The following is a 13896-nucleotide window of genomic DNA, read 5'->3' as shown; positions in this document are numbered from 1 at the left end:
GTAACTTGAAGGTTGATGTTGTGTCCTATTTTTTTAGTCGGGACAAAGTAGGAAGGGAGAGAGACAGGGAGAAAAAAACCTGCAATTTTCCTCTAATTTCTTCAACATTTACCAGTTAGTTGCCTCTAGTTTGGTGGCACATAACTCTGTCATGGTGCAGAGACCTTCACAGCCTGTTTCCAACCAGGCATTGTCCCCTGCATAGCCTGTGCTGTAGCCGTACGAAACATCTCACTGCTTCCTAAACACTGTGTACTTTCATACCTCTTTGCTTATTCATTTCTCTCTCCCTTGAATGCATGTCTTGGCCTCCTCTGCCTGGCCATCACCCACTTACCCTTCAAGGCCCAGGTCCAGTATCCCCTTCCTGAGGCTCTGACCTCCATCCCTTGGACTAAATTAATTGCAGCTCCATCTCTGTGCCATACCACTTTGAAGAGATGGGCTCGTGTGTTCACACATCGGTGTCCTCTGCTCCTTGAGGGCTAGGACTTGTGCTACTGTCTCAGCCAATTACTGCACCCGGAGCATGAGAAGTATCCAGTAAGGATTTGTTACCTTGAGTAAATAATAGCTCAATAGTCTTTTTAGCTTACAAAGCATATTCTAATCTGACTTGATCCTTACAGTAACCCTGAAGGAGGTAAAGGTATTTTATCCTTTCAGTTTTAACAATTGAGGAAAGTGAGAATTAGAAGAATGAAGTGACTTTCCCAAGGTCATACAGCTAGTGAAGGATGGAGCTAAAGAGCAGTCATGAGTCTTCTGGCCGGAATTACTTGCTGTTATTAAATATGCCCCCACCTTGCTCTGCTTTCATACCTCATCTCTTAACAATTGGAAGAACTGAATTTATCCTGCCTCAGGCTTGTCCCCCTAAACTTTGTAGTTGGATGCAAATGCTCTGGCTCCCTGCTCTTCACTTGTAGCTGATGTTGCCTGTTGAACCTCTGCCTCAGTGCTGTGTGATGACAGGAGGCCCAGGGAGGGAGAAACTAGACGAACACATCATAGCATTGTTAGAAATTGGAGGCCAGCCAGAGCTTTACTTAAATCCTTGGCAATTTTTCATCTCTTCTCAGGCCCCCAGCCTTACAGTTCCAATGGCATTTTCTCATCTTGGAATATTTCACGGAGATTCACTGCTCATCAGAACCATAGCTCCATGTTGGAATTCTTTGAACTTTGGGCTGAGAATTAGGGATCAAGATCTGTTTTTTGTAATTCAGGCATCCTTTGCTTTGCTCCGCAAGTACACATGAACTACATTAGTGTTGCCATTGGCAAGTAGAATGATGTAAGATCAAAACAACCAAGCCCCTCAAGTTCTAGATTTAGTTGACCTAATCTCTTGGATTCCCAAATATCTCTTTAGGAAACAGTTTGTTCTTGCATAAGCAAATCAATTCCTCTTTATTAGCTGAGAACACTGTTGGTCCAATCATAAAAGAGATTTAAGGATGTAAGCATCTGAAATATATAAATAACCTAATTTTAGAACACAAGTCCTACAAATCGAAGAGTTCTGCTCATATGCCAGAACCATCAAAAATAAAAACCTAGAGTTTTAAGTGAGATTTTATTTACATTATCCTTGATATATCTCTGGGTTCTGGTAGCTGATAAAGTATCCCAAAGAGAACTTCAAGAAAGGCTGAGACGATGAGACAGAACTGAGAGCATGAGCTCCTGAGAAGGAGGAGGAAGGCTTTCTCTGGTCAGTTTCTACTGACTGTGGAGGTTAGTGGGTGGAAAGGAAGGAAAGCATTTAATCTAACAGATGGACTAGTTCTTTCCATCTTTAGTCATGTATACAGTCTAGAAGCAACTGGCCTTCCTGGAATTTTAGTTAAGAATTCCAGATAAACCAGCAAAAGTTTTTAACTCCAAAGTTTTACTAACGTTCTCAATTTTTCTCCGCCTGTTTGAGGCTCTCTAGCTGAACACAGGGCGGGAGAATGCTCTAATGGTTGCAGGCACTCTGTCCTGTGCAGCCTCTGTGCTGTGGCCACATGAGATGGAGACTGGCAGTGGAGTGTAATTTAAGAGATTGATGGAGTCGTGCTGGTCAGATGCTGAGGAGAGGAGTGTTGCCTTTGTTGCCCAACTGTGACTGTGTGGTGGTGGTTTGTGACCATGTCTGCCTAGACCTGAGTTTTCAGGGCTTGATTTCACCCTGAATGCATCTCGACCCCCACTGAAGGTTTTGGTTCTACATTTGGACTTGGATTCTCTAGTCCCTGAGCATTAGTGCCTGCCTATTAAGTAAAGATACCCTTGGTGGATTTTAGAATCCTCCTCATCCTCAGAGAATCTTTGTTAATCAGGGTTGGCTGTTACCACTGTCAGATTCCTTAAAACTTAAGGAACTCTCAAAACAGAGAGGCGATAGGATTCTCATCTGCAAAGAGCCTCACACTTTGCTCCCCCATCGCACTCTACTTACTCCAAAAGGGACTCTCAGCCCCCACTCTTATTCCCTGCGTTCGAGCACGGTTCTCTCCAGAGTGAAAAGTCTGTGACAACTGTTATCTGTGTTTTTTAGTATTGGGCTTTTCTGGAGGATAAATTTGGCCTTTGAATCAGTATGGAATTTTCCCTCTTACAGTTTAGAAATCTGTAAATTCAGAAATCCATCTGAAGCTACCAGGCTCACTCTTACTTTCCCTGTATCTTTTAATAAGTGTAGATGAGAGTAAATGACAGACTCTTCTCTTTAAAACTTTCCCCTCTGACCTATATATTGCTCTTCAACATAATGTGGATCAAGGAAGTTGAGCCGCTTGTGTTTTCTTTTAAGAGTCTTCGAGCAAAACTTTTCCAGATCAGGCTTTCTGCAGGTGTTAAAGAATACTACATGACAATCCTTGGTTCTTTTTTTGCGGGGGGGCTCTTATAATTTAATAATGTTGTTAATATGTTGTTTCTACCCTTCAAGCATCATGGAAGCCTTGTGAGGGGAAAGAGCCCTGAACTCAGAGTCAAGAGGCAGTGATCTGACACTTTCCAGCTAAATGGTCTTACAAAGTTATTTAACTTCTCTAGACAATGCTTTTCTCATCTGTAAACTGAGTATATTAGAGTTAAGTAATCTTTAAAGTCCCTTTGGGCTCAGATTCTGATTCCACGCACTTAAGTGCAATTTATTCCCTTTGCTAAAGCCACTTAGAAATTGGGGGAAGCTGTTTATTTTTTCATAACTTCAAGCCAATCTTTTAAAAATTGGGAGAGCAGAGTTTTCCTTGGCTTACTAATGCATGGTGATTGGGGAGGATTGGCTTGGTCTCAAAATTTAGTCATTAATTAATTTTTTTTTTTTTTGGCTGTGTTGGGTCATTGTTACTGTGCGTGGGTTTTCTCCAGTTGTGGTAAGCGGGGGCTACTCTTTGTTGAGGTGCGCAGGCTTCTCATTATGGTGGCTTCTCTTGTTGCGGAGCATGGGCTCTAGGTGCGTGGGCTTCAGTAGTTGTGGCACACGGGCTCAGTAGTTGTGGCTCACGGGCTCTAGAGCACAGGCTCAGTAGTTGTGGCGCACGGGCTTAGTTGCTCCGTGGCATGTGGGATCTTCCCGGACCAGGGCTCGAACCCGTGTCTCCTGCATTGGTAGGCGGATTCTTAACCACTGCACCACCAGGGAAGCCCCATACATTAATTTTTTAAAATAGCTATGTTGAGATTTAATTCACATATCACGTAATTCACCCATTTAAGGTGTACATTTCAATGGCTTTTATTGTATTCGCAGCCATCACCACAATCAATTTTAGAATATTTTCCTCATCCCCCAAAAGAAACCCCGTACCCTTTAATCATTATCCCTAACCAACCCCCCATCCTCTCCCCCAGCCCTAGGCAACCACCAATCTACTATCTGTCTCTATAGATTTGCTGATTCTAGATATCTCATATAAATTGAATCATACAATATGTGGTTCTTTGTAAGTGCCTTCTTTCACATATCATAATATTTAGGCATTTGGATTATTTTCACTTTTTGGCTATTGTGAACAATGAATGCTGCTATGAACATTCATACATGTACAAGTTTTGTTTTTGTTTTTTTTCTGGACATATGTTTTTAATTCTCTTGGATATATACCTAGGAGTGGAATTACTGAGTCATATGGTAACTTGTGTTTAGCCTTTTGAGGAACTGTCAGACTGTTTTCCAAAGCAGCTGCATCATTTTACATTCTCACTGGGAGTGTATGAGGGTTCCAGTTTCTCTATAGCCTCATCAACACTTATTATCTGTCTTTTTGATTATAGCCATCCTAGTGGTTGTGAAGTGGTATCTCACTGTAGTTTGATTTACATTTTCCTTATGGCTAATGATATTGAGCATCTTTTCATGAGTTTGTTAGCCATTTGTACATATTCCTTGGAGATTTCTAAAGAACTAATTTTGATGGTGATTTTCACAGGGAGTACAAACAGGCAAGGACCTGGATAGTTGAAGTTTTTCACTCATCTTGTTTGTTAACGGAGCAGCATGATTATTTGTTGGAAAGAAACATATATATGGATGATTCCTGAGCACTCTTGGCTTCACTTGGCTGCCTCTAATACTTTTCTGGTGCTTAGTCCACCAGACTTTTTCTTAGGAGATTTGTGGAAAACTTCAGAGGCAATGTAGCATGTACAAAAACGGTGAAGACTTTAGAAGGGGGCAGACCTGGATTTGATTGGCCTGGTCATTAAGCTGTATGATCTTGGTATGTTAATTGAGCCCTCCAAATCCCCCCTCTGCATCTGAAAATTTTTTGATGTAAAAGCACTAGTAAGTGTTAGCTAGTTCTTTTTTTTTTTTAATTATCATAGTTCCTTATTTTTTTATTATTTATTTTTATTTTTATTTTATTTTTGGCTGTGTTGGATCTTTGTTGCTGCACGTGGGCTTTCTCTAGTTGTGGCGAGTGGGGGCTGCTCTTCGTTGCGGTGCGCGGGCTTCTCATTGCGGTGGCTTCTCTTGTTGCGGAGCACGGGCTCTAGGCGTGCGGGCTTCAGTAGTTGTGGCTCGCGGGCTCTAGAGCGCAGGCTCAGTAGTTGTGCACGGGCTTAGTTGCTCCACGGCATGTGGGATCTTCCTGGACCAGGGCTCGAACCCGTGTCCCCTGCATTGGCAGGTGGATTCTTAACCACTGTGCCACTAGGGAAGCCCTTAGTTCTTTATCCTTCTCTAGGCAGAGCTGTGTCCAATATGCTTCAGAAACAGACTACTGTTCTCTGTTGAAAATTATCCGAGAAAAAAAAAATCTCACTACACTCCCTTCCGCCATTACTTTTGTCTATATCTCTCTACTGGTTTTCATAGTTACTTAGTTATTATAATCACACAAAGACTGAGAAACAGTAAACTAGGTCTCATCTAAATTTCTTGTAAGGTGGTTGAATTTTGCTATTCACAGGTGTAAAACATAACCGGAATTTTCAGAAGGAGATATTGGGGCCTTGATATAAAACTAACTTTACATTTCAAGTACTTCCTTTTTCTTTTCAGCACTCCATGGTGTTTGGTATCCTATTGATAACACGATCTCACCTGGTCCGCAACCCTATGTAATTTATTTAAATAATTACTTGATGACCACTCCCGATTTTTATACCCTATGTTCAGGTCTTACCTGTCAAAAATAAATCCCTCATTATTGTTTCTTCTCTTCTTTTTTTTTAATAAATTTATTTTATTTTATTTATTTATTTTTGGCTTCGTTGGGTCTTTGTTGCTGCACGTGGGCTTCCTCTAGTTGCGGCGAGCGGGGGCTACTCTTCGTTGCGGTGCGCAGGCTTCTCATTGCGGTGGCTTCTCTTGTTGCGGAGCATGGGCTCTAGGCGTGCGGGCTTCAGTAGTTGTTGCACGTGGGCTCAGTAGTTGTGGCTCGTGGGCTCCAGAGCACAGGCTCAGTAGTTGTTGTGCACGGGCTTAGTTGCTCCGTGGCATGTGGGATCTTCCCGGACCAGGGCTTGAACCCATGTCCCCTGCATTGGCAGGCGGATTCTTACCCACTGCACCACCAGGGAAGTCCCTGTTTCTTCTCTTCTTAATCCTAATGTCAAGTATTTAATAATTTCTGAGTTTTTCAAACCTACTATTCATTTAAAATCTGATTTCCATTCCACCACTCTCTAGAAAATTATTCTCACAAAACACTCATATTTGTAGGAAAATTCAGAAAGCCCTTCTTAGTCTTCATCCTCCTTGTCCTGTAGCATTTGATACTGGTGATCATCTCTTCCTTGATTATACTTTCTTGGTTTGTTGCCTACCTCTTTCACTGCCTTTTCCCCTACCCACCCCCCTCCTTTGTTGATTGCTTTCCCATCTCCTGCCTTATAATTTTGGCTATTCCCTCAGGCTCAGTCCTTAGCACTCTGCTCTTCTTTTTTGCCCTAACCCAGGAAGCCCAACATTTCCCATGTCTTTAGCTAGCACCTCTATGCATATGACTTCTAAACTTAAGTTCTCAGCTGCCCCAGATTAAATTCTGGTATTTTCAGCTGCTTCAAGAACATTTCCATTTGTAGCTCCTTTGCTGTTGTTTTAAATTCAACATACTTCAAATTGAACTTGTCATATCAAACTTCCTTTCCAACTCTTATGACCTGCTAATTTCTTGAGTGGTGCACTGTGGTTGAACCCTTGGACCCACGTGAGGGAGGGGTCTTGAAATCTTAGAGCCACTGGTGTGTTGGAGTCAACTGTCATGGGCTCGTGAGAGCCAAATATTAAACTTTCAGGAATTTTGTGAGCTATTTGCTAAGCACAGCCATTATTAAAAATTAAATTATGTAAACTTACAATTAAATAAATTATATTTAAATAAAGGTAATAAATATTCAAAGCTCATCACTTCAGTTACTTTACTATGTTATTACCATCTGTGCTCTTGAGGTCAGTTATGTGTGTTGTATCTCTCTGATGGAAATTCTATATATTGGTGTGCTACTGTGCATTTCTTCCCAACATTGCTTTTAGTGATATTATATTAATAGCTTGAAATTGGTCATTTCAAGAGAGTATTTACACCATGGAAATCAACAAGTGATACAAGTCTGAGGTAAATGTATTGTTTCATTCATTGTCTAAACTTAAGAAAGTGAGGGAGAAAATGTTAATATTGCAGATTAAACTAAAATGTGTGTCATATTGTCAGCACAAAAAAATTGAAGAAATATTCTTTAAATATTTGAAACCTAGATTTAATTTTTAAATATTTGAAACCTATTATTCAATTTATCATGAACCATTTTCTCCAGTTGGGTTATCTACCTGTCAACTTCTTATTCCTTCACACACACGTACAAACATGCACGTCTTGCATGTTTCCACCCCTATACCTAGCCTTATGTGGTTTTCCCCTCCTCTTTCTTTCTATCAAACATTTTCTAATCCTTCAAGTCCTTTCTTTTCTAGGAAGTTTACTGAGATGTTTCCAGCCTTTATCTTTTCTGATTTGCAATCTGTTTTGAATGCTAGAATATTATAGTTGGAAAGGACTTATAGTTCAGTCTTCCGCGTAAATGTAGAAATTCCAATATCCTAGTCTCTGCTTGAAAAACTCCAGTGACCAGAAATCCACTATTCTGAGAGTAACCCTTTCTCTTATTGTCTAGAAAATTATTTATGTTGGAAAGAATCTTCTTCCTTGTAATTTCCAATTGTCTTCTGATTCTGTGTTTGAGCATATCACTCAGTGAAGTTGTCACTAGACTTGGAATGAATCAGTCACTTTAGGCACTTCCTACAGCTATGTGACCCTAACTTCTCAGAGCCTTAGCTTCCTCAGTTTCTGTTATAGAATGGGAGTAATAAATAAACTTCACAGGGCAGTTGTTTGGATTAAGTAAATAGAATGAGATTATGCCTGATTACAAAGCATTGTAGTAATGGCAAAGACTAATATCCGAAAGACCAAACTGAGGCCAGTTTTTCCACTTGTGACCTTAGGCAAGTTACTTAACCTCTTTGTGCCTCATTTCCTCATGTGTAAAACAAGAATAATAATACCTACCTTATGGATATGAGGGATAGATGAGGTAACATCTAAAGCATTAGCACAATGTTTGACATTACCCACGCATTTTCCTAAAGTGATATTTATTTGTTTTTGCATAGTTTCAGTTATAAAATTAGAATTGTTTTTTCCCAAAAGGAAAGTAATTCTCAAGTTCACTATTAGAAGTATTTGGTAAGGGGTTTCCCTGGTGGCGCAGTGGTTAAGAATCCGCCTGCCAATGCAGAGGACACGGGTTCAAGCCCTGGTCCAGGAAGATCCCACATGCCGCGGAGCAACTAAGCCCGTGTGCCACAACTACTGAGCCTGCGCTCTGGAGCCCGCGATCCACAACTTCTGAAGCCCGCGTGCCACAACTGCTGAAGCCCATGTGCCACAACTACTGAAGTCCGTGTGCTTAGAGCCCGTGCTCTGCAACAGGAGAAGCCACTGCAGTGAGAAAACCACACTGCAACGAAGAGTAGCCCCCGCTCGCCGCAACTAGAGAAAGCCCGCGCGGAGCAACGAAGACCCAACTCAGCCAAAACTAAATTAAAAAAAAAAAAAAAAAAAGTATTTGGTAAGAAAGGGGTTAAATTAAGGTACACCGTATGGAATACTGGGTAGCTAACATTTTAGTTTCCTTTGTAGCACTCTGGAAGGCTTTTCTGACTCTGACTGGTCTCATGTGTCCATCATTGGCTGTCATATCACATTTTGGTCCATAATAATTCCTGAGATGTTTCAGGATGATTAAGACTCCCCATCCCCAGTCCAAACTTGCTGGAGTATTTTTCATGGTTGGCTGGAGTGTGTAATGGATCTGGCCTCAATTTATTTATTAATTATAAATTTACTTATTTATTTTATGTTTATTTTTGGCCGCGTTGTGTCTTTGTTGCTGCGCGTGGGCTTTCTCTAATTGTGGTGAGTGGGGGCTACTGTTCGTTGCCGTGCGTGGGCTTCTCATTGCGGTGGCTTCTCTTGTTGCGGAGCATGGGCTCTAGGCATGTGGGCTTCAGTAGTTGTGGCTCACAGGCTCAGTAGTTGTGGCTTGCGGGCTCTAGAGCGCAGGCTCAGTAGTTGTGGCGCACGGGCTTAGTTGCTCCGCGGCATGTGGGATCTTCCTGGACCAGACCTCGAACCCGTGTCTCCTGCATTGGCAGGCGGATTCTTAACCACTGTGCCACCAGGGAAGTCCCTGGCCTCAATTTAAAAAAACACACATACACTTCTGTTAAGTGTTACCATTTCATATGTATTGTACTCCAACCTGAAAATTCCTGAATTTTTTGTTGTTTCCAGTTTCAAATTCTTTAATTGTGTTTACCTAGGACCAGAGATTCTTGTGTAGATAATAAAATAATTCAAGATAGAATAAAAATCAGTCTGTTTCACTCTCATGCACAGGTCCGGAAGCACATCAATGATCTTTATGAAGATCTGCGGGATGGCCATAACCTGATCTCTCTGCTGGAGGTCCTCTCAGGCATCAAACTGGTGAGCTTCTCTCTTCTCCTAATGAGTTGACCTCACAGGTGTGGCCCTATTAATGACATATGGGTCCACCTTGTTGAGTGCTAGGGCAGTGGCTCTCACTGTGTGCTCTGTTACATGGGAGGAAAAAGTAGAAGAGGTAATTGGTGGACTTTATTTCTAACTCAGACTTAACACTTTATAAATGGTGTAATTTCATCTTAATTTAACCTGATGTATCATATATTCTCATTTCTTGATGGAATCAGGTATCAGTTCTATTCCTTTCATATTTGCATGTTTTCTCCTTACTTGTTCTTTATCTATTTATAGATGCTAGTGTTTCAGGAATAGCAGATTTACGTTTAAAGATTTTTTTTTTTTTTTTTTTTAAAGATTTATTGATTGATTGATTGATTGCTATGTTGGGTCTTCGTTTCTGTGCTAGGGCTTTCTCCAGTTGCGGCAAGCGGGGGCCACTCTTCATCGCGGTGCGCGGGCCTCTCACTATCGTGGCCTCTGTTGTTGCGGAGCACAGGCTCCAGACGCGCAGGCTCAGTAGTTGTGGCTCACGGGCCTATTTGCTCCGCGGCATGTGGGATCTTCCCAGATCAGGGCGCGAACCCGTATCCCCTGCATTAGCAGGCAGACTCTCAACCACTGCGCCACCAGGGAAGCCCCCTAAAGATTTTTGAATAAAGTGTATTTTTCTTGCTACAGCTTTATTTCTAGTCTATATAGACTCCTCCTATTTTCGCTTCTACTGTGAATTGTTCTATTTCTATATTCAACAAAGACCTACATTTAAAAGCCCAGGTGTTTAGGGTCATTTTTTTCCAAATCACCTCACTTTCTCCCTTCTGGGATTTACTGTCTTTCGCAGGGTTGGAGAAGTGCTGAAGTTGGATGTCTGAGCATAGCCCCAGACGGAGTACATCTGGGCTCCTTGGATAATTAAACATGCCTGCTTCCTCCCCAGATGTATTAAATGTGGCTTGTGGAAACACTTACCTATCTGAGGGCAAAGGCTGTCTGAACCTCTTGGCTCATGAGTTCTTATCTTCACTTTGTTTGAGGGATCAGCGTAACCTTGCTGTGGGCTCATTGTTTCCTATATGGGAGCCTAATGGAAGCCTGTGATCCTGTGCGGCTCCTGCTCTATCTCGAGTGTTGTAGACAACATACTTTTCATTTAGAAAAGGCCAGGAAACACCTGTGAGGGAGGAGTGCTCTGGAGAGGCACACAGCTCGAGGAGCTGGTGGAGCCAGCGTGCTCACCGCCTTTGGTAAATTCTTAGGCATTGTTTGTTGTGTTTCAAGGGCAGAATTTGGCACATTAGATTTCACTCCCTAAGTAATAGCTTCTTCCAGGGTTGGAGCTTGCCTTCCCCTGGGGCCTTTGTTTTGGTTTCACTTTTGTTTTGGTCTTACAATAGAATTAATTTTATAATGTTTAATGGCCTAAAATTGACAGATGCTTTTATTAACATAGCCAGTACATATGAATTCTAGTTCTTCTCTGGCCCTCATTTATAAATCTCCTAAGTAATCAGAATTTTACTTTCACTGTGCTGGACTTAACAGTGCTCACAAAGTTATATTTTGGGCAATTTGGCTGGTATATTTGATGAACTTGTAGTGATTTTATATTGAAAAGTGATCCTTTTCAGTGATGTTGCTTAAAAAACAGGTTAAAACCACTCCAATCTAGTTTCTTTTCCTAACCTTTGAAAACCTACAGGTGTTTATGGAGATAGTCGTAAAATATCATCTTTTCACCGAAAACCACCCAAATATGTCTTTCATGGTTATTCTCATCATCCTCTCTGCTTTACTTGATTCACAGAAGTAGGGAGGGTGGGTGGCCGTGGAGAATTAAAGCTGTGTTTCAACATAAGAAGTGTTCAATATAACCATCTGCTCTGGTCTTAATTTGGTTTTTGCATCTTTCTGGAGGTGGGAGGGTATTTTCATATTTATTTTCACCTTTTTTTTCCTGCATTCATTTCCTTTTCATTTATGTGTTGTGAATCTCCTGTTACTCTGTCGTGTCTTTGTCTTGGTTGGTGGCCAAAGGAGCCAGCAGGGCTGAAGACCCTCCGTCTGGTGAGCATGCCCTCCTGGCGCCATACAAACAGCGAGGAGCAGGAGGAGGAAGATGATGATGATGTAGTAGGTCCTCCTGGGGACACCAGCATCCCAGCCGGCACTGCAGGGCCATCAGAGAGTTTGGGGTTCTCTAGGTCTCCAAGTAGCTCAGTTACCAGTTGCCTTCTTCCCTGTCCACCTGGGAATTTGGGTCCCAAAGAAAGTGGTTAAAACTAATTGTGCCTCTTGCCACTGTTAGATGATCCTGGAGTGGGAATTGTTTCGCTTATCTGAGAGTAGCTGGCACAGAAAGAATAATGGTGTTTGGTGGCATCAAGTCCCTTTGTGACCTGGAGACCCATGGCTTTCTGGTGGCCTTGCAATGTTGTCTGAGTCTAGATTGCAGAATCGTGGGAAGCTTAGTTGACAGCATGACAGTTATTGCTTATGACTCCACACTCCAGACTAACGGGGACTCTCCATCTCTCTGGCCTCCAGGTTCTCACCACACACCATGTCATTTGTTTTCAGAAGAGCCTGTTGTTTGCAAACCACTCACTGCATGGAGATACTCTGCTTGGTCAATAACATCTCTAGTTGCTGTAGAGGACAGATATTTAACTTGCATGTTCTTAAGGGTATTTTTGGTGGGGAGTACTTAGGAGTAAAGATTAGAGTGTGTAAGAGGGCCATTTTCTGCTTGCAGGCTCTAAGTTATAGTGATCTTTCTCCAGAAATAGGGATTAGGCAATATCCCCATTCCCTGTCCTCTTAAAGTCATCTTTTCACCTCGTTGATCTCCCTTCCCATTGCCTTAGAGTCTTCAGTTTCACAGGCTCTGTCATCTTCTAAGCTGTAGTCACAATTAGTTTAGCTGAAATGACTGAGAAGAGGTTCTCACTAAGAAGATTTTTCCTAAAACTTTGACTTATGAAGTTATCCTGTTTCACAGAGAGGCCTCATCCTCTCTGTCGATTACTCTGGTTTGGGGGTTTTGCTTAGAAGGGTTAGGGGACCCCCACAGAGATGCTTCCACCCCATCTTTCCACGTGGTGGGTTACTTTTTGCCCATTTCAACCTGGGGCAGTGTTTCTTCTGTGCAGGTGCCCACAACAGAGCTACCTTGTATTTTATTGGCCTTTAATTAGTACCAATTTGACATTTACAAATGAATTGGGTATGATCTAGTGAGAGTAATGTTTTAGTCCCAATTGTAGTAAAATAAAAACAACATTGGAAAGTGAGCAGGAGAAAATGTTCCAGAGGTAGGTAGCCGTCCCTGCCTGTACCCACGGGGGAAACAGACTTCCTGCACTTCTGGATGGATAGGAGTTGAGCAGTGGACGAGGCCGTGGGGACGGGCACCAGGGGCACTGGGTGAAGGTGGGCCTCTCCCCTGTGGCTTGTATGACATCCAGAACTGAGTGACTGGCAGGAAATACCTTTCTTTGGAGGACCATGTTGAACAGCCCTACATCATCAAGGTCTTGTTTGCTCTGGGTGTTTCATACTGGGGTAAAGGGTGGCTTTGCTACACCAACACCCATCTTCCTAGAAAATAGGTTTCTTCCTGATTTCTGCCTTCCATTTTAGGTTTTTTCACTTGCTTGTTGAGCATGTGTAACTCCTCATTCCCTAGTGTAAAATTGGCTACCTCTAGTTTCTTTGGCCAGGTTTGTAATACAGTTGGCTCTGTCCCTTACTGTGCAGTATGCAATTAGGACTTTCTGCCCTTCCTTACAATAGCATTTAACTGCGATTCTGGGAGCCATAGAGGCAAGTCTTTGTTCCCATTAACGTCACATCCAGAATCAAGTTCTGCCACGTACGACTGCAGAAGAACCCGTAGAGGAGCTGCGGCACTACCTAAGCATTTGCATTCACACGGGCTGTGTGTTCACGGGGATCCTAGTGGTAAACAAGGCATTCTGGAGCCTCAGCAAGCATGGTGAAAACACACACAGGTCCTGCCCTGGGGGGTGCTTTATGTGATGCTCCCACGCCTGGCTTCAATCATGAGGAATTCTTTGTGGTCTTTTAGTCCTTGAAATGAAAGAGGAAAGAGGTCTGCATGGGTAAATTGGTGCAGCTGAAATTAACATCCCTTTTGTTTGTTTGTTTGCAGCCCCGGGAGAAGGGCAGGATGCGTTTTCACAGGCTGCAGAATGTGCAGATTGCCCTGGACTTCCTAAAGCAGCGACAGGTAAGAGTATCCCGTGTGTTCCCCATTCTGCCAGGGAATGTTGGCATCGGGTCACTAGATGTTCTCAGTGCCCCTGGTAAGTCCTCAGTAAATCTGACCGATGCCGTTCTGAGCCTTGCTTGCTAGTGAGCAGCT

General features: G+C 42.5%; 1 protein-coding gene across 8 annotated transcripts in view; it reads left to right on the top strand.

Moving 5' to 3' along the window:
* The window catches only part of MACF1 (microtubule actin crosslinking factor 1), a 339529-nt gene that overhangs the window by 125706 nt on the left and 199927 nt on the right, over nucleotides 1–13896 (top strand). For all 8 annotated transcript variants that reach the window (XM_061184457.1, XM_061184454.1, XM_061184455.1 and 5 more), the window contains exons 3-4: nucleotides 9405–9494; nucleotides 13684–13761. In XM_061184457.1, coding sequence (XP_061040440.1) covers nucleotides 9405–9494; nucleotides 13684–13761 — 168 coding nt within the window. The remainder of the gene's footprint in view (nucleotides 1–9404; nucleotides 9495–13683; nucleotides 13762–13896) is intronic.

This window comes from Eubalaena glacialis, chromosome 3 (genome assembly GCF_028564815.1).
Source record: "Eubalaena glacialis isolate mEubGla1 chromosome 3, mEubGla1.1.hap2.+ XY, whole genome shotgun sequence".
Classification (NCBI taxonomy): domain Eukaryota; kingdom Metazoa; phylum Chordata; class Mammalia; order Artiodactyla; family Balaenidae; genus Eubalaena; species Eubalaena glacialis.
Note: the sequence above shows the minus strand (reverse complement) of the source record. Positions and strands in the feature narration are given on the sequence as shown.